Source organism: Gorilla gorilla, chromosome 15 (genome assembly GCF_029281585.2).
Source record: "Gorilla gorilla gorilla isolate KB3781 chromosome 15, NHGRI_mGorGor1-v2.1_pri, whole genome shotgun sequence".
NCBI classification, from domain to species: Eukaryota; Metazoa; Chordata; class Mammalia; order Primates; family Hominidae; genus Gorilla; species Gorilla gorilla.
The window spans coordinates 120,463,570-120,484,900 of NC_073239.2; the positions used below are offsets into that span (position 1 = coordinate 120,463,570).

Consider the following 21,331-nt stretch of genomic DNA (forward strand, 5'->3'; position numbering starts at 1 on the left):
GTTTTCTGAGACTAGTTTTAAACTGGTCGTGCTGAAGGCCAGCCCACTTTCTGCTGTAATTATTCTGCCTTCTGATGTTATTCTCGAAAAATGGCCAGATTCCAGGCGTGACTAATGGTTGGTGTAAACTAGGCATGAGAAGGTTTGATTACACCTTCAATTGTATGATTCTGTCATGATGGTATAGGTTTGCAGTGAGTCTTAAACCACATAGCACTGACACATAGTGAGTGCTCAACAAATGTTAGCTTTCGTTATTAATTATAGACTGTTCAGACAAGGTTATGCAGAATTTTCTTAGTTTGCACTGACTAAACCTAATCTTTCAAGTTAATAATGTTGCTAAACCACCTACATAGCAGAGACACTCTGCTCCTACGATTTCATATGCTTTAGATACCCGGACGACACTGTTTAGACTACTTCATTTAAAGACCCCAGGGAAGTGACGTGCTGGTGTTACAGTAATGCAAACAGAATCTTTTCTTTTTTTTTTTTCTTTTTTTCTTTTTTTTTCTGCGATGGAGTCTCGCTCTTTTACCCAGGCTAGAGTGCAATGGCACAATCTCGGGTCACTGCAACCTCCATCTCCCGGGTTCATGCAATTCTTCTGCCTCAGCCTCCCAGTAGCTGGGATTACAGGCACACACCACCACACCTGGCTGATTTTTGTATTTTTAATAGAAATGGGGTTTCACTAGGCCAGGCTGGTCTCAAATTCCTGACTTCAAGTGATCCACCTGCCTTGGCCTCCCAAAGTGCTGTGATTACAGGCATGAGCCACTGCACCAGGCCCAGAATCTTTCAAATAAATTTTAGATATTGGATATTACTGTAAAGTTTCAAAATTGTGAAGTGGCTTATTATTTTATCCACTTTACCCTGCATCAAGCCACATAGAGATTGAGCAGAGAAGGATTGAGGACACTTAGCGTATGTATCTTTGGACTACATATAAAAGTTGCTTTTTTTAGGCTGGGCGCGGTGGCTCCCACCTGTAATCCCAGCATTTTAGGAGGCTGAGGCAGGTGGATCATGAGGTCAGCAGATCGAGACCATCCTAACCAACATGGTGAAACCCTGTCTAAAAATTAGCTGGGCGTGGTGGCATGCGCCTGTAGTCCCAGCTGCTTGGGAAGCTGAGGCAGGAGAATCACTTGAACCCAGGAGGCAGAGGTTGCAGTGAGCCGAGATAGCGCCACTGCACTCCAGCCTGGCAACAGAGCAAGACTCCATCTCAAAAACAAAAAAAAAAGGGCTGGGCACAGTGGCTTACGCCTGTAATCCCAGCACTTTGGGAAGCTGAGGTGGGCAGATCACCTGAAGTCAGGAGTTTGAGACCAGCCTGACCAACATGGAGAAACCCCATCTCTACTAAAAATACAAAAAAAAAAAAAATTAGCCAGGCATGGTGGCGCATGCCTATAATCCCAGCTACTTGGGAGGCCGAGGCAGGAGAATCGCTTGAACCCAGGAGGCAGAGGTTGCGGTGAGCCAAGATTGCACCATTGCACTCCAGCCTGGGCAACAAGAGCAAAACTCCATCTCAAAAAAAAAAAAAAAAAAAAAAAGGCTTTTTTTTTTTTTTTTTTTTTTTAAGATGGATGGAGTCTTGCAGTGTGGCCCAGGCTGCAGTGCAGTGGCTAGTCACAGACATGATCATAGTGTACTGTAGCCTTGAACTCCTGGGCTCAAACGATCCTCCTGTGTTGGCTTCTTGAGTAGCTGGGACTACAGACATGGACCGCCACACCTGGCTAATTTTTAATTTTTTGTAGAGATGAAGTCTTCCCATGTTACCCAGGCTGGTCTCAAATTCCTGGCCTCAAGGGATCCTCCAATCTCAGCCTTCCAAAACACTAGATTTACAGGCATGAGCCACCATGCCTGTCCTTGGACTATATTTTTAATTCTGCTTTTGCCCAGTCACTTGAGTATGCTTTTAATCAGCAGCCAATACATTTCTTATCAGAATGTTCTGATAGGGGCTAGAGGTCATAGCAACAAATTCAAAGTGCCTATTCTTTAGTAACCTTAAGTGGATTAATGTTTTAGAAAAGATAGTCAAGACTGGGCACAGTGGCTCACAAGGCCTGTCATCCCAGCACTTCGGGAGGCCTAGACAGGAAGATCACTTGAGGCCAGGAGTTCAAGACCAGCCTGGACAAAGTGGCCTGAGACCCCTGTCTCTATAAAAATATGTATTTTTTTAATTTTAAAAGATAGTCATGAATACAAAACAGTTGGGAAGATTAATAGGAACTCAACTTCATGCAACTTGAATTTTAAGAAAAACATTGCTATTTCTATCAATTAAGGTTTAAATGTAGACCAGGCATGATGGCTCATGCCACCATGTAATCCCGGCACTTTGGGAGGCCATGACAGGAGGATTGCTTGAACCCAGGAGTTCAAGACCAGCCTGGGCAACATGGTAAAATTCCATCTCTACCAAAAATACAAAAAAATTAGCTGGGTGCCAGGCACAGTGCCTCACGCCTATAATCCCAGCACTTTGGGAGGCCAAGGCAAGTGGATCACCTGGGGTCGGGAGTTCGAGACCAGCCTGGCCAACATGGTGAAACCCCATCTCTACTAAAAATACAAAAATTAGCTAGGTGTGGTGGTACACGCCAGTAGTCCCAGCTATTTGGGAGGCTGAGGCAGGAGGATGGTTTGAGCCTGGGAGATGGAGGTTGTAGTGAGCTGAGATCACACCATTGTATTCCAGGCTGGACAGTAGAGCCAGACCCAGTCTCAAAAAAATAAAAAAATTAATGTAATACAGCTACTATGAACCCACAAAAACTTAAAAAAATTTTTTTTAATTATTAAAAAAATGTAATGCTGCTACTGTTTTTGCTTATGTAGATTGTGGGCTAGAATAGGAAATAAAACTATCATTTTTAACACTTTTCTGGAGGGAAATATTATTCGAATTTCATAACAATTAGCTTGATGACCTTTTAGAATATATATGTAGACCATTGTGATGTTGGGGCTGCCTGTTGTAAATAGGATTTTTGTGAGCTTGATTGTACAAAATTGAAATTTGCAAACATCTTACTGAGTTTACTGTTTCCTTCTGGGTGTTAGGCCTACTGTAGAAATCAGAAAAATCGGAAATATTTTGTTGCTTGCTTTGTGAAACTCATGATGTGACATGGATTAAATTTCTAAAACGTTTATTTAATTGCCTTTAAAATTAGTATGTCAAAAAGTTTATTTATTTATTTATTTTAATTTGAAACAGTCTCTCTCTATCACCCAGACTGGAGTTTAGTGGCATGATCTCGGCTCACTGCAGCCACCACCCCCGGGTTTAAACGATTCTTATACCTCAGGCTCCTGAGTAGCTAGGATTACAGGGGCCCACCACCACACCCAACTAATTTTTGTATTTTTAGTAGAGATGGGTTTTTGCCATGTTGGCCAGGCTGGTCTGGAACTCCTGGCCTCAAGCAATCCACCCGCCTCAGCCTCCAAAAGTGCTGGGATTACAGGCGTGGGCCACCACGCCCAGCCTCAAGTTAGTAATTTATAATCCCAGCACTTTGGGAGGCCAAGACGGGCGGATTGCCTAAGCTCAGGAGTTCCAGACCAGCCTGGGCCATGACGAAACCCTATCTCTACAAAAAGATTTTTTTTTAATTTATAATGAGAAAATAAATTTACATTTCCTTCTTAGGTCTCTAGAGGATCCATTTTTTTTCTGCAAAGCATCTGTCCACACCCTCTTACTATGCTTGCATGCCTTAAAGATCTAGCTTGGCCTGTCAGCAGTGTGCTTCATTAGGAATCGATGCAGCACCCTCCTGCCTGCAAGCTGACTAAAAGCCTTTTCCTTCTCCAAAGACTTTGGGACCATTTGTATTCACCAGGGAAAGGGTCAAACAACTCCTGCATCTTCTTCCCCTGCTTTTCTTGGCACATCTGCTGATACTAGCTCCTAATTTGGGCAAGAAAAAAGTCAACAACTGGAGGTAGAGTGTTGACCTTGGACTCACCCTGAAAGGTAAGGGCACAAGAGATAGTTGTATTTAGCTGTATCTTGTTAGAAAAATACATTTGTGTAGCCAGGCACGGTGGCTCACGCCTGTAATCCCAGCACTTTGGGAGGCTGAGCCGGGTGGATCACGAGGTCAGGAGTTCAAGACCACCCTGGCTAACACAGTGAAATCCCGTCTCTACGAAAAATACAAAAAATTAGCCGGGCGTGGTGGTGGGTGCCTGTAGTCCCAGCTACTTGGGAGCCTGAGGCAGGAGAATGGCGTGAACCCAGGAGGCAGAGCTTGCAGTGAGCAGAGATCACATTGCACTCTGGGCGACAGAGTGAGACTCCGTCTCAAAAAAAAAAAAAAATAACATTTGTGTGCATTCATGTGTACGTGTGTCTGTACACATGTACAAGAAACAACCGAGCATTTCTTTAAAAACCTTAGTCAGTTAGAACTGTCTCTGTTGCAGGTGACAGAAAACCCAGTCTAAACAGGCTTAAATATAAAAGGGCTATTAGTTCATATAACTAAAAAATGTCCAGGGCTAGAGTTAGGGTCCATCTGCTTCTGCCTCCTTGGCCGTAGTTCCATGATTGGGCTCGGCACCATCAGACATAACTTCTTCCCGCACACAGCTGTGCTCAAGCAGAAGCCCTCAGGGTCTCCTTGATCTGTGTGGGGCCTAGAGTTGCTTCCACCACAGCAAAATTTCATTATTGTTGCTGCAGGAAAACAATGGATACTGAGTGGCAGAAATACGAAACTGGATAAATTTTTGCCTTTATAAGACATTTGTTTCCAGTCCTTCTCAGACTGTATAAATTCTCCCAAGCCAGAGGGCAGAATTCTCAAACAAAAATGCAGGGACAGAACCAGGCACAGTGGCTCACAAGGCCTATAATCCCAGCACTTTGGGAGGCTGAGGCAGAAGGATCACTTGAACCCAGGAGTTCAAGACCAGCCTAGCCATCATAGTGAGACACCATCTCTACAAAAAATTTAAAAATTAGCCAGGCATAGTGGCACACTCCTGTGGCTGAGATAGGAGGATCGCTTGACCCCAGGAGGTTGAGGCTGCAGCAAGCTGTGATAGTGCCACTGCACTCTAGCCTGGGTGAATACAGCAAGACCCTGTCTCCAAAAATAAAAATTTAAATAAAAATGTTTTAATTCAGGGACAAGCAGTTCTTGATTTTAAAGACGTATCTCCCTTATGTTGGGGCTATCAGAATTCCAGTTGCTAATTGATTAATCTGCTCTGTTAGGAGAACGTTTGTTGAATACTTGCCCTGCCAGGCTTTCTGCTTACACTGGTGGGGGGCACATTGACAAGATTTTGGGCTGTGTTTTCAGGGACCTCCAGCAGAGAAGGGTCACTAGGATACAATGTGGCATGCATGAGCTAAAAACAGAAGTGATTTAGCTCTCAGAGGGAAAGTGGATCAGATAATACTTCATGGAGATGACGACATCTGGTTCATTTTTGAAGAGTGAATAGAAAGATCCCAGCCCTCCATACCAAGAGAATAACTCCTGCAAACATTTTCTGACCTGGTGCCTGACCAATGGACCACACATCATCAGGAAGGCTAGAAAGTTGAGTTCCAGGAGGGAATGATAGAAGGCAAAGCCTAGAGAGATGGCAGGGGCCAGACTTCAGGGGCCTGGGGATGTGTACTTGCACTCCAAGTCGAGGAGACTGAACTTTTTACCAAAGACTTGGTGTTCTGTAGAAGTATGAGCAGATGAGTGACAAGGTCTGGTTTATATGTTAAGAAGTTCTCAGCTGTAAGGTGAATAGATTGGAGGTGTTGGGGCAAAGGCAGGGGACCCAGTGAAGACAAGGAGTGAGGCTCTATACTGAGGCCCTGGTAGAAGTGGAGCAGATGGGCCACCTGAAGAGCTGCTAGGAAGTTGACACCAATAAGATGTCGTTAGTCTGTGTATGGGGAGTGAGGGAAAGGAAGAACCTGCCAGTTTCCAGTTTTTAATGCTTCCAAAGGATTTCTGCAGAAAGACACTGGAAGAGCTGTATTCCTACTTATCCATAAAGGAAAGAAACTGCCCTTGAATTCCAAGGACATGATTACTGAGCTGGAATTCCAAATAATGTGTCCCAGTGAGACTCCTGGGGGTAGTTTTGTCCGGTAACTGTGTGTGTTAGATGGAACTGCAGACTTCCAGCCACTCTATCTTACCATGTCTGTTAACAGTTAATTTGCTCTGATGAGTTTGCCCATCTTGGAGAAGGGGGCTCTGCTGACCGTTTTTTATCTTGGAGTAAATGTCCTTTGATTAGGAAGGTTCTAGACCATATTGTTAAAACAACATTGGAAGGCTGGGCATGGTGGCTCATGCCTGTAATCCCAACACTTTGGGAGGCCAAGGCAGGCGTATCGTTTGAGCCCAGGAGTTCAAGACCAGCCTGGGCAACATGACAAAACTCTCTCTACTAAAAATACAAAATTAGACAGGCATGGTGGAGTGCGCCTGTATTCCCAGCCACTTAGGAGGCTGAGGTGGGAGAACCACCTGAGCCCAGGAAGTTGAGGCTGCATTGAGCCATGATTGTACCACTGCACTGCAGCTAGGTGACAGCAAAACCCTGTCTCAAAAAAACACCAAACAACATAGGATACTCTGTTATATAACAGCTAGTTCCTATACCTGTGACCTTATTAATTCATTTAAAATACATCAGTGTGGGCCGGGTGTGGTGGCTCACACTTGTAATCCCAACACTTTGGAAGGCCAAGGCGGGAGGATCACTTGAAGCCACGAATTTAAGACCAGCCTGGGTAATATAGCGAGACCCTGTCTCTACAAAAAAAATAAATAAATAAAAAATAAAATATGTCAGTGTGTTTTGGGAACAGGTTGAGAGCATAGCATGCTCATATTATATATTCATTTTACCACTTAGATTTGAATTGAGGCATCTCTTAGAATAGGTTTTATTTTGTGCATACCCTCAGAGGACATTGTTCCTCTCATAGAAACAGATATTCAAACATGTAATCTGCTATTTTCTTTTAAGGTAATACATTTTTATGATTACTGTTTGGAAAAAAAAAAAAAAAGCAACTATAGGTTAGCAGTTGCTCCAGAATCTCCAAAACAAGCTTAGGAGATTTTTATTCTTTACCAGAAATGAGATGGCTTGGGAGGAAGGTGTGTGCATTACACACAGGTTGCTCTGTGGTCACTGCTCCTTCATACTGTGTTTCTGCCTCTGCCTGAACCCAAACCCCTCCCAGCCTGACAGAAATGTTCGCTTACGCAGCTAGCCCTGCCTCAGTTTGTACATCTACCTGTCGGCTGAGACATCAGAAGTCGATGTCCATGTCAGCCTCTGGGCACCCCAAGATGATGTTACCTCCAATAGACAGTGAAGGAGATAACTTCAAGGCTATGTAAGAAAAATGCACATTCTTTGTGAAACTAATGTGTACCCACTGCTTCTTAATTTTGTGCTGTGGATTTTATAGTCTGAGATTTTGTTACAGTTGTCCACAAGGCGTCCTTCCTCCATGTGATTTTAGTTAAGCACATCTTTTGTCATGATGTCCTCGGTTGTGTATTGTGTGTCTTCGTGCCTTCGCGTACTACAAAATGTATAAGAAGTTCCTGCTCCTCCCAAGTTGCTTTCAGCATGTGGAATTTTATATGTATATCATTTGTTTACTTCCAAAACTTTTTAGTTGCCTGTTCTTCAGTTACGCCTGCATATCCTTTATTTCTTTCGTATTGGCACAGTTCTCTATGTAAGCAATTTGAGAGGGAAGCAAAGGGGAAAAGTTTGAGTTAGCTGTTCTCTGTCCTAGAATTTCCCGGCATTAATCTTGTCCTTGAAAATATATATAATACTGGTCCCTTAAACTCCATGAGGCTTTGTCTCATTATGTATTGTTCTTTTGGTACCCTTTCCCACTTAACTTACCTTTTGCTCCTAAGTCCTATAAAATACCCCTTGGATCTGGATTTTTTATACCCGATTTTCTCCACTGTGTATAAAAGGTGTATTGTGACTGTAAATTTTTGTATATCATGTTCTGAGAGCTTCTTACTTTCTGATCTCATAGCACTATTCCTGATCAGAGAACTCCAGTTGCTTCAACACACAGTGTTAGTAGTGCAGCCACCCCAGATCGAATCCGCTTCCCAAGAGGCACTGCCAGTCGTAGCACTTTCCACGGCCAGCCCCGGGAACGGCGAACCGCAACATATAATGGCCCTCCTGCCTCTCCCAGCCTGTCCCATGAAGCCACACCGTTGTCCCAGACTCGAAGCCGAGGCTCCACTAATCTCTTTAGTAAATTAACTTCAAAACTCACAAGGAGGTAAGTGCTAGGTGCTGGTTGTTTTGGAGTGAACACGTAGAGCAAAAGGAAAGATGTCTTTTTTGTTGTGTGAAGCCACTGCTACCTGGATGCTTTTCAGTCTGCCTTCAGCTCATGGTTTTCTGGTTTTATATATATCTAACTTTATACTTTAAAATCTTTAAAGTAGAAATTGTAGAGCTCAGAGTCTTCATAACACTAAAAGTTAACTAGCATTTAGGAGGTTTTTGTTACTGTTCTTTAATTATTGTTCCTTTTGCTCACGTATCTGTCTGCATGGCATGTTCATTGTTGTTGAGCAGGCAGACCTCGAGTTCTGGTGTGGGGTGGGAGGCTGGCACTCTGTAACAATCAGCAGGAAAGACCATGCATGTCTTCCATAATCATCTCCAGCCCCAGAGGAAAGAGACAGCTTCTCTTTTCTCACTTAATTGTTGTTAAGGAGCAGTAAATTTCTTAGAGTCCAAATCTTGAAAGTTTCTCTCTCAGTCTTAGTAATTTATATTGAGAGCAAGGTAATGTCCTTAAATGGTATAGTTGTGGAGATAAAATCTCTGGTTTATTATCAAAAAATAATGTAACTGTTATTGAGTTATTTGTATTAAATGCTGCATGGCTCTTGGCTGATGGTCCTGGGGATTTTTAAAATGTTCCATGTGTCTAGTAGGCTGGCATCTGGGGCCTCAGTAAACTCTCAAGGGTCCTTTGAGATAACTTCATTTCTATAACCTTGTTACCTGTTACAAAAGCCCGGAAATACTGGCTGCTTCAAGAGGAAAAAGAAAGGATACCACTTTGAACCGTAAACAATAGTGAAAGGCACCTTTCCGAGAAGGAGCCCAGGAAACCAAGAGCCCCTGCAGTTTCAGGACATCCTTGGAGAAATGTTTTGAAATTAAGCCTAGCTGTGGATGAGTCTGTCTGTGGTATCTTGCAGGTTTGCCTAGGACGGACCCTCTTATTTGTCATCTGTAGCTTACAGGACAGCAGTAGGAGTCTTTCCCGAGTCTGAAATGATCAGTACCCTCCTCTGTTTTTCTGCATTCCCTATGGCCTATAGCCTATTACTTCATTTCACTCCATCTCCATTATTTAAACTAAGCTAAATGTAATCTTGTATTCAATCATCTGAAACTTCGGTGAGTCACATTAAAGTCTGATCTACTTATTATTAGGACATGGAATAGATTAGGGAGTATTCCCTTTTTTTTTTTTTTTTTTTTTTTTTTTTTGTCTCACTGTCGCCAAGGCTGGAGTGCAGTGGTGCAATCTTGGCTAACTTCAACCTCCGCCTAGATTAGGGAGGATTTCTGACATCCATTAGCATTAACTAGAAGTCAGATGCGTCAGAAGGTTTCTATTTACCCTCTTACTCACTTCTTAGCCCCTTTATTAAGCCACCTCATTTTAAACTGGGCAAAACAGAATCAGCCAAAGAGCTCTGCCAGGTTTGGGGCACCCATTCATGACCAGCCAGCAAGAGAGACAGTGAGTTCAATCTGAGAAGAGTCTGGTGACTCCCAGAATAAATCATTCCTTCCTGGCCAGCCGTGGTGGTTCACGCTTGTAATCCCAGCACTTTGGGAGGCCAAGGCGGGTGGATCTCCTGAAGTCAGGAGTTTGAGACCAGCCTGACCAATATGGTGAAACCCCATCTCTACTAAAAATACAAAAATTAGCCAGGCATGGTGGTGGGCGCCTGGAGTCCCAGCTACCCAGGAGGCTGAGACAGGAGAATTGCTTGAACCCCGGAGGCAGAGGTTGCAGTGAGCCGAGATCGTACCACTGCACTCTAGTCTGGGTGAAAAAGCGAGACTGTGTCTCAAAAAAAAAAAAAAAAACTTTGAGTTTATTTTTCTTCTTTGTACTCTTTTTTCAGTCATTTTAAGACTAGTATTGGGCTGGGCCGGATGGCTCATGCCTGTAATCTCAGCACTTTGGGAGGCCAAGGGGGGCGGATCACCTGGGGTCAGGAGTTTGAGACAGGCCTGGCCAACATGGCAAAACCCCATCTCTACTAAAAATACAAAAATTAGCCAGGGGTGGTGGCGCTCGCTTGTAGTCCCAGCCACTCTGGAGGCTGAGCCAGGAGAATCGCTTGAACCTGGGAGGCGGAGGTTGCATCTAGCCAAGATCGCGCCGCTGCACTCCAGCCTGGGTGATGAAGAGCGAGACTCCATCTCAAAAAAAAAAAAAAAAAAAAAGACTAGCATTGATTGGCCGGGCACAGTGGCTCACGCCCGTAATCCCAGCACTTTGGGAGGCCGAGGCAGGTGGATCACCTGAGGTCGGGAGTTTGAGACCATCCTAGCCAACATGGAGAAACCCAGTCTCTACTAAAAATACAAAATTAGCCGGGCATGGTGGCACGTGCCAGTAATCCCAGGGAGACTGAGGCAGGAGAATCACTTGAACCTGGGAGGCAGAGGTTGTGGTGAGCCGAGGTCACGCCATTGCCCTCCAGCCTGGGCAACAACAGTGAAACTCTGTCTCAAAAAAAAAAAAAAAAAAAAAGACTAGCATTGATTTTATTACATGTATATAATGGAAAAAAGGAAACAAGATTATCATTGATAAAAATATCAGCTACCTCTTTTTTTTTCCCCACAGGGTCTCACTTTATCGCCCAGGCTGGAGTGCAGTGGCATGATCTCAGCCCACGGCAATCTCCGCCTTCGAGGTTCAAGTGATTCTTGTGCTTCAGCCTCCCGAGTGGCTGGGACTACAGGCGCCCACCATCACGCCTGGCTAATTTTTGTATTTTTAGTAGAGACCCGGTTTTATCATGTCGGCCAGGCTGGTCTTGAACTGCTGACCTCAAGTGATCCACCGCGCCCAGCCAAAGCTACCATTATTTGAATGCTTATTATGTGCTAAGGTAGATGTCTATATACATAGATACAGTCATATTCATTTTATACATATAAATATGTATGTACATTATATATATGCATATTTTATGTATAAAATGAGTATCATATATACACTTATATGTGTGAAATGAGTATATTTATACACATGTACAAGTGTGCACACACACACTCTCATTTAATTTAATCTCCATAGTCCACCCCATTTTGTAAAAGAAACTGAAGGTGAAGTTTGGAGAGATTAAGGCACATATTTTAAAAAGTATCAGGGCCTGGTGCAGTGGCTTACGCCTGTAATCCCAGCACTTTGGGAGGCCAAGGCAGGTAGATCAGGTGGATCACTCAAGGTCAGGAGTTCAAGACCAGCCTGGCCAACATGGTGAAACCCCATCTCTACTAAAAATACAAAAATTAGCTTGATGTTGTGGCACATGCTTGTAATTCCAGCTATTTGGAAGGGTGAGGCAAGAGGATGGCTTGAACCCAGGAGGCGTAGGTTGCAGAGAGCCAAGATCACACCATTGCACTCCAGCCTGGGCGACAGATTGACACTCCATCTCAAAAAAAAAAAAGTATCAGGCTGAGCCAGGTCTATCTGACCAGACTCGGCCCTTTTAGCCACTACACTGTGCTCCCTTTAGAAAAAACAGTTGCAGGCATGACAGTTGCATTACATTTATTTCATATATTTGAATTAAAATTGGAGACTCAGGCATGTTGTTTAAAAAAATTCTAAGTGGTCATCTTGTTTACAATTTCCGGGCTGTTTCCACACCCCCAGATTTTTGCAGAAAGATAGTCTTTTATCCTGTCTTGTTAAAGTTTATTAACTGAGGTCTGTTGTCTCCCTTAGTGCTATACTTAATCAGCTACTGACAGTTTGTTCTTAAAAACAATCAAAATCCTTGCTAGAGTGGTTGAAAGTTCTTATCCTCCTTTAGCAATAATTGCTAGGATTAAAATTGCGTTGCCTGAAAGGCTGAGGTGTTTGCACTTAGATGCTGCAAGGGAGACCTGGTGTGGCCAGGTCTGGAGAGAGCTGGAGTCAGGAAGCCTGCACTCTGCTTGGAGAGCACATGGCTTTGGAGAGCTATGGGCCCTTTGTAGTCGGGAGCAAAACTCTCTCTCCTTAGGATCAGGCCTGGCCTTGCTCAGAGACTGCAGAGTCACCCATACCCTGCAGGCAGAACAGCCAGGCACACGCAAGTGCCTCTGCCCTCAGGTTGATCCATGTTGCCATGGGCAGTGTGAAGGCCTCCTCCTGCAGCTGCCTCCTTCCTCTTTATACCTCAAGGGATTATAGGAGGAAAAGTTAAGAAAAGCACTTCTATAGTAATTGACCAGTAACCCTGATTTTTCCGGTGGAAGATTAGGAAATGTCCAGGCACCATGGCTCATGCCTGTAATCCCAGCACTTTGGGAGGCTGAGCCACATGGATCACTTGAGCCCAGGAATTCAAGACCAGCCTGGACAACATAATGAGACCCCATCTCTACTTTTTTTTTTTTTTTTTTTGAGACGGAGTCTCGCTCTGTCACCCATGCTGGAGTGCAGTGGCACGATCTCGGTTCACTGCAGTGTCTGCCTCCTGGGTTCAAGCGATTATCCTGCCTCAGCCTCCCCAGTAGCTGGGACTACAGATGCATGTCACCACGCCCAGCTAATTTTTGTATTTTTAGTAGAGACAGGGTTTCACCATGTTGGCCAGGCTGGTCACAAACTCCTGACCTCAAGTGATCCGCCCACCTCAGCCTCCCAAAGTGCTGGGATTACAGGCATGAGCCACCACACTCAGCCTTTTTTTTTTTTAATAAAAAGAAAAAAAGTTGGGAAATGGGCCAGGCACTGTACATGGCTCATGCCTGTAATCCTGACACTTTGGGGGAAAGTGAGGCAGGAGGATCATTTGAAGCCAGGAGTTCAAGGCTGACCTGGGCAACATAATGAGACCCCCATCTCTACAAAAACATTTTTTAATTAGCCAGGAGTGGTGGCGCATGCCTGTAGTCCCAGCTACTTGAGAGGCTGAGGCAGGAGGATTCCTCAAACTCAGGAGTTTGAGGTTACAGTGAGCTATGATTACACCACTGTACTCCAGCCTGGGTGACTGAGCAATACCTTGTCTCTAAATAAATAAATATTTAAAAGTAAAAGAAAATTAGGAAATAAAAATATATCTTAAAGACTTTTAATCATTTTCAACTAAAATATTTTGGATAATACTGCCTTATATTTAGGCAGTATGTATTAAAGATTTTCACATGCATGATTGTACTGTTGATGACCCTGCTGTATACCACTGATCTGATTATGAAGTGGTTGGCAGTTATTTATAGTAGTTAGACTTTTTTTAAATTGGTAAATTAATACCTAAAGCAATGCCAAAGTTATCCCAACCAAGGATTTCATTAATATAGTCATTCAGCAGATATAGATGACTGCCTGCTATGTACAGTTACAGAACTGGACTTTACAAATAGAAATTACCAAACTCAGCCTATTTTTGCCCAGGGAAGCTGATCGCATTGATCATAAAAACCTCATTCGTAGTTTGAAAAATATTTTGTCAGATTATTTTCAGCACAACCTGCACATCTCCTTAAATTTTTTTAATGACCAGAGTTACCCCTTTTAAATAGAATTCTTCGTGTTTATTACATAAAAGTAAAATTCATACTGTTGTCTTGCCATTTAGTTTTTATTCATTTTGAGATCTAAGACTGAAAAGTCTACTTTAGTTTAAATCCCCAATCACCTATTTTTTTCTTAAAAAGTGATTTATGTCCTACCACTGTAGCAAATATGTTAATGTTTGTTTCATTTTCCTGAAAGAAGTAATGATTTTTTCTTAGTGGTTAAATATTTTATAATGAAATTTTTAATGTTTATGTAATAAGGCAAGATTTTTGTTCATAAGGTATTCTGAAGAAAATTGAAAAATGTTTTATTACTAGTACATTGCAAATGTCTTGTCACTTCTTTAACATAAAACATAAATTTTATCTTAGAAAGTGTATCTATCTGGCCAGTGCAGTGGCTCATGCCTGTAATCCCAACACTCTGGGAGGCCGAGGTAGGCTGATCACTTGAGGCCAGGAGTTCGAGACCAGACTGGCCAACATGGCAAAACTCTATCTCTACTGAAAATATAGAAATTAACTGGGCATGGTGGCGCACGCCTGTGATTCCAGCTACTCAGGAGACTGAGGCACAAGAATTGCTTCAACCCGGGAGGCATAGGTTGCATTGAGCTGAGATTGCACCACTGCACTGTGACAGAGTGAGACTCTGTCTTTAAAAAAAAAAAAAAAGTGTGTCCATCTGAAGAACTTTTAATTACAGCTAATGTCAATATGTACTGCTAAACCTTTTCTTACTTTTTTTGATATATTAAAAGATCACATACTCATTTAATTACCTGTAATAATTTTACTTTTTCAACAAATGTCAGCATTTCTTTGTTGATTGGCCAGAGAAGGAACCCTGCTTTGTTTTTTTTTCTTTCTCTCTGTAATTGATTAGATTTTCTGTTTAATTTGTGCGAGTTATTTTTGTTAATTTTTTTTTTTTTTTACTTAATTTCTTTTAGAAACATGTCATTCAGGTTTATCAAAAGGTAGGATTTATATATACACATTTATTTTTCAATCCTCACTCCCAAATGGCTCCTGCAATTAACATTAGGTTTGGCTTTCTGGCCCTGTTTTCCTTATAAACTAAACTTTCTGCTGAGAACTAAATACTTAATTCCTTGAAAGGAAATTGAAAAGAAATAGATTAACTCTGTCAGGCATTTTAAAGGGACTATGGTACCCATGCAACAAAAGGCTGATGCATGCTCTGTGTATTTTCTTTCTTTGGTAGAATTATTTAGCATCCAAATAATTCTGTCTTCATACTAATAACACTTAGCATGCTCCTGTTTGAAGAATGAGATGCTCAGTAATGTTAATGTACAATTAATGATTATCCACAGGCATGCAAAAGGTAAGTATTAATTGTGTTATTTTTATTTCACTGAGGATGGAATTAGCAAAAGGCTTTAAAATGACAGGAAAATTAGCTAATACAGAAAACAAGCATAAAATTCAAAGCTACAGCCTCATTTGATTTGGCTTTTTCAGAAATTAAAATGTGAACAGCTGCGTAGCAGAAATGTTTTAATATTTTCAGAGTTGAAAGCCACTTTCCAGCAACCACTGAAGAAAGAGTATCTCATTATTTTTACTTAAAGCACTACAGAAAGTAGTGTTCTGATTTTATTAATATTTTTTAGGCCAGGCATGGTGGCTTATGCCTGTAATCCCAGCACTTTGAGCGGATCAGTTGAGCCCAGGAGTTCGAGACCATCCTGGACAACATGGCAAAACCCCGCCTCTACAAATAATATAAAAATTAGCTGGGCATGGTGGCACGCATCTGTGGTCCCAGCTACTCAGGAGGCTGAGACAGGAGGATCACCTGAGCCCTGGGAGGTCAAGGTTGCAGTGAGCCATGATCATGCCACTGTGCTCCAGCCTAGGGGAGTGAGACCCCGCCTCAAAAAAGAAAAACATATTTTTTGATGGTGATAATCAAGAAACCAAAAATATTGCTTTCTTAATGCACACATGAGGCAGGAAATCTTTCCTGAAGGGCTACGTTGTACCTGTGCCTCTCAAGTCACCAGAAGGCCAAGCTGCAGGTCAAAACTGCGGGAAAAGCACTTTCTTCCTGTTGGCAGTTCCATTCTATTATTATTTTTTAATTGATCTTCCCACTTTCTGATTTTTCCTTGGACAGAACAGGTAATAACTGAATATAGAATCCAGCTGATAGCCTCATTGGCTTTTAATTGGAAACCCATTATACTGTGTGGCACGATTAGAAAGTGAGAATAACCCCATTCTGAGGCCGAGTGTGCTCAGGCTGAAGAGCCAGCAGGAGTGCCCGCTGTGCGTGCGTGGTGTGCAGTGTGTGCAGTGTGCAGCGGTATGGCATGCAATGTGTGTGATGTGTGCAGTGTGCAGCATGGAGCTGGCCCCCGTGCACACCCTTGCAGCCTTGTGGAAGAAGGTAGCGCTGGCTCAGTCAAATGAGAGGAAGAGTTTTCATAAGCCTGGCTGGTGTTTAAAACGTGTTTTGGCTTTGTTCATTTTATGGTGTTGCTGTTGGTATTGGTGGTCATGTACTGGCATGTAAGATTTCTTTTCTCTTTCCCTCTTCTCTCTGCTTCTACATTCTGTTCATTGAGGCTTCCAACTGAATATGAGAGGAACGGGAGATATGAGGGCTCAAGGTGAGGGAAATGATTTTTACTTAAAATTTTTTTCAGGTGTTTACTTCATTTCTGTGGCAGAGGCAACTATTTTCTGAATGTTCCCTACTGTATTCCTGCTGTCTCTGTAGAGAGTTAGAGAGGTTGGCATCAGGTAGAGAGGGTGGCCACAAGGGGGCGCCAGCCTGCCATGAGCACCGTCCAGATCCAGCTTGGCCTCCGCTCTACATTTGTGTTTGTGTTCAAAGCATGGCGATGCCTTCAGCTTTCCTGCCTGGGCGTTAACAGCCTTTGGAGGTCTGGGTTGGGTAGCAGTGCTCAGAGAAATAAGCCCTCAGTTTATCACTGACCCCTCACATGGTTCTCTTCACAAGGAATAAAAGCAAAGTACTTAATAGAATGTCCATATTTCAAACTAGATATGTTTTCTTCTAAGAATGGTGATTATATAGTTGAGTGTTTTGCTTTTCTTTTTTTTTTTTTTTTCTGAGACACGGTCTCGCTCTGTCACCCAGCCTGGAGTGTAGTGGCGTGATCATGGCTTACTCGGGCCCCCAGGCTTATGCGATCCTCCCACCTCAGCCTCCTGAGTGTCTGGAACCACAGGCACTGCCACCATGCTGGCTAATTTTTGTATTTTTTGTAGAGATGGGGGTCTCGCCATGTTGGCCAGGCTGGTCTCAAACTCCTAGGCTCAAGTGAAGCTCCCACCTCAACCTCCCAAAGTGCTGGGATGACAGACATGAGCCACCGCGCCTGGCCTTGCTTTTCCATTTTGTGTAGTTATCATTGCATGGATTTGGGGGGAGGCAATCACCAGGTAGCCTTAGGACTCTATGTCCCTTGTTCTAGGTCTCTTCCACTTGTGCCCCTTTTTATGCCAGTCACCAGCAGGCTATTTCAGGTCCTCGTTCACCGTTTGTCCTTTTGGTCTTTCTAAAAGCCCGCTTCTGGTCATATGACCTTTCTGAATTAAAACCTTCAGTGACCTCCACTATTTCACCTGGCCACGTCCCTGCGAGGCCCTGAGTGGCGTAGTCCAGGCTGCCCCAGCAGCCCCAGCTCTGCTGCCCCATCAAGGCAGAGCACTAGGGTGAGTGCCAGGCAGCATTCCCCCTCCAGGCCTACCCATCCCAGCCAGGAGCAGGCTCTAGATCCTGGTTTGTTTTCCCACCCATAATAGGAAGGTGACATAATAGCATCAAGTAAGTTGGGGCCTGACCACCACAAGTGCTCATTAAGTGCCACCAGCTGTTGTGGGGGTGATGACACTGTGCCTCCAGTTCCACTCAGTCTGTGTACTTTATTATGCCACAGACACATCCTGTACTTTCCTACCTCCCCTTTGGCTGTGATCCCCTCTACTCAAAACAAAAACTCTTCCCTATCTTCATTGCATTTTGTTGAAATCCCATGGCTCTTCATAGCTCTCCTCAGATGCAGGCCCACCCCCACCCGTGCCGTTTCCTCCTTGTCTCATCCTGCCTGTCACGTTCTCCTGCTTGGCGGGCTCCACCTGTTCTGCTGCCCTCTAGGAGATGGCCAGCCTTTCCTGTGCTGCCACTGTTGTCTCACCTTACAGTCTTCCTGGCTCCAGATGAGTTTGAGAGCTTTTGCTTATCTTTGTAACCCATTTAGTATCTAACGTGGCATTTTATACGTAGGAAGCTTCTCTCATCAGTATTGGTGGATGTGAACCAAATTGAATACTAGCAGGTTGGTGACACGGAGAGCTATGTGCATATGCAAAAGCTGTAGCCCCTCACCTCTGGTTAGTTGGCCATAGGATGGAGTGTACTTAAGGTACATAGACTGTTTTACTCCCAAGAATGCTAGGCACTCACTGTCTTAATTGAGGCCACCAGATACACACATGAGAATATAAATAACGGCTTGTGGCAATAATGACTAAATGCCAAGGAATGGCTGGTAAACCGTGGTGTTCCCTAGAGACCCAGGCCTGGGCCCTACTTATGCTGCCTCTTGGGCATCAGACCAAGGCTTACATTCTGAATCCACAGGGCATCCACATGGGTGGTGTCAGTCCTCCACAGACAGAGAAGTGTCCCATTGCATTTTTCCATCTATTCCAGTAGTAAGATTGTGTCATCTAAGATTTTCTTCAACTGTATAATTGGACGTTTAATTAACAAACCAGAGAGGAGGAAAAACAATGAGGTGGGTAGAGCATCATGTTCAGCCTCAGGGCTGTACAGCAAAGCAATTTTAGACTGCGGATGTTGAGTCTCCAGTTACCCTGAGTGCCAGTTACAGTGATTCACATCTGAAAGAACAGTGTTGCAGGAGAGGGACAGCCCAGGGTGGATGGGTGGGGTGGGCAGGAGCTGGCTGCCAACTCCTTCCCTGAGCTGGGCCTGCAGAGCCCTGAGGAGTGGGGCATGCTGTCCTTTTTGCCTGATTTCCAAGAATTCTGCTTAACGAATTACTTCGTTCATTTTAGTAAGCACAGGTGGCTGGTGAAGATTTTCCAGCTAGGTAGATCTTTTTGTGTGTGGCTTATGACTTTTAGGGGGTGGGGGAAGAAAATAGACGAAAATAGACTTAGTTACAAATGTGAGTCTGTGCAGGAAAATGTGGAGGTCAGTCGTTAGTTGTGTTGTATCAAAGACGTGAATGAGGAACTAGCTGAAGTGTAAGAGGTTGATTTTCCTGTATGATTAAAAATAAACCTGCCTCTATGCATTTCAGTCGCAATGTATCTGCTGAGCAAAAAGATGAAAACAAAGAAGCAAAGCCTCGATCCCTACGCTTCACCTGGAGCATGAAAACCACTAGTTCAATGGATCCTGGGGACATGATGCGGGAAATCCGCAAAGTGTTGGACGCCAATAACTGCGACTATGAGCAGAGGGAGCGCTTCTTGCTCTTCTGCGTCCACGGAGATGGGCACGCAGAGAACCTCGTGCAGTGGGAAATGGAAGTATGCAAGCTGCCAAGACTGTCTCTGAACGGGGTCCGGTTTAAGCGGATATCGGGGACATCTATAGCCTTCAAAAATATTGCTTCCAAAATTGCCAATGAGCTAAAGCTGTAACCCAGTAATTATGATGTAAATTAAGTAGCAATTAAAGTGTTTTCCTGAACACTGATGGAAATGTATAGAATAATATTTAGGCAATAACGTCTGCATCTTCTAAATCATGAAATTAAAGTCTGAGGACGAGAGCACGCCTGGGAGCGAAAGCTGGCCTTTTTTCTACGAATGCACTACATTAAAGATGTGCAACCTATGCGCCCCCTGCCCTCCTTCCATTACCCTGAGAGTCGGCGTGTGGCCCCATCTCCATGTGCCTCCCGTCTGGGTGGGTGTGAGAGTGGACAGTGTGTGTGTGAAGTGGTGTATATGGAAGCATCTCCCTACACTGGCAGCCAGTCATTACTAGTACCTCTGCGGGAGATCATCCGGTGCTAAAACATTACAGTTGCCAAGGAGGAAAATACTGAATTACTGCTAAGAATTAACCTTAAGACCAGTTCATAGTTAATACAGGTTTACAGTTCATGCTTGTGGTTTTGTGTTTGTTGTTTTGTGTTTTTTTTAGTGCAAAAGGTTTAAATTTATAGTTGTGAACATTGCTTGTGTGTGTTTTTCTAAGTAGATTCACAAGATAATTAAAAATTCACTTTTTCTCAGTAAAATCTTGCATTGTCTCCTAATGCTGTATTTAACACACCCTCAAGTTGAGCAAAAGTAATGTGTATGAAGGCTTGGGGCCACGTGGACCTTAGCAGTGATCCCAGCATTTTGTGATTACCAGCATATTTTTTCTCCCAAGGCAATAAAGAGAGAAGATGGCCCTCATGGTGACCCAAGAAGGAAGGGAATCCAGAGCAGCTGCAGCTTAACCCTGGGAGTTGTGGCACAGCCGTATGGAGAAACACCAGGTCTTGACAGTTCTGGGTTGGTTCTCTGTGAAGGATGTAAATTTCCTTTCTCCTTTCTTGTGATTCAGTACATGAATCAGACCTGCAGCTTTTGTCCAACACCTACATGGTTGTGTAGGGGTAATGAGCTCATAACTCATTGTGTTGCTTTATTCTCACAGGGAAGTTGTCACACTGATTAGTGTGCTATTCTGGGTTCTGGGTTTGTTGTTGGTCAGAGTATGAAAGTCTGGAGGCCGGACACAGTGGCTCACACCTGTGAGCCCAGCACTTTGGGAGGCTGAGGCTGGAGGATCATTGAGTCTGGTAGTTCAGGACCAGCTTGGACAACATGGTAAGACCCCATGTCTTCAAAAAATAAAAACGTGGGCCAGGCGCAGTGGCTCACGCCTGTAATCCCAGCAATTTGGGAGGCTGAGGCAGGCGGATCACAAGGTAAGGAGATCAAGACCATCCTGGCTAACACGGTGAAACCCCATCTCTACTAAAAATACAAAAAATTAGCCAGGTGCGGTGGCAGGCACCTGTAGTTCCAGCTACTTGGGAGGCTGAGGCAGGAGAATGGCGTGAACCCGGGAGGGGAGCTTGCAGTGAGCCGAGATCATGCCACTGCACTCCAGCCTGGGCGCTAGAGCAAGACTCCGTCTCAAAAAAATAATAATAAAATAAATAAATAATAAAAGCATCAGCCAAGTGTGGTGGCACACCTGTGGTCCCAGCTCTTCGGGATGCTGAGGTGGGAGGCTTGAGCCCAGGAGGTTGAAGCTGCAGTGAACTGTGATTGTGCACAGCACTCCAGCTTGGGCAACAGAATGAGACCCTGTCTCAAAAAAAAAAGAAAGAAAAAGGAAAGAAAGTCTGGACAGTCAATCAGAAATGTTGTTGTCTCTCTGTAGCGTGGGCAAGGCACTGTTGTGATTGAGATCCTCAGCAAAACAGACCCCTCTCTCCTTGAGCCT

The 21,331-nt window shown here is 43.8% G+C and overlaps 1 protein-coding gene across 22 annotated transcripts in view; it reads left to right on the plus strand.

Annotated features, from left to right (window-relative positions):
- The window catches only part of MARK3 (microtubule affinity regulating kinase 3), a 117,424-nt gene extending 97,298 nt beyond the window's left edge, over positions 1-20,126 (plus strand). For 4 of the 22 annotated variants that reach the window (XM_019009575.4, XM_019009572.4, XM_055361631.2 and 1 more), the window contains 5 exons: positions 7,256-7,411; positions 8,081-8,338; positions 14,799-14,825; positions 16,443-16,487; positions 19,176-20,126. In XM_019009575.4, coding sequence (XP_018865120.1) covers positions 7,256-7,411; positions 8,081-8,338; positions 14,799-14,825; positions 16,443-16,487; positions 19,176-19,521 — 832 coding nt within the window. In that variant the 3' untranslated portion in view covers positions 19,522-20,126. The remainder of the gene's footprint in view (positions 1-7,255; positions 7,412-8,080; positions 8,339-14,798; positions 14,826-16,442; positions 16,488-19,175) is intronic. The other 18 variants (XM_019009580.4, XM_019009577.3, XM_055361634.2 and 15 more) reach the window with 8 other exon arrangements.
- Positions 20,127-21,331: the final 1,205 nt, after the last annotated feature.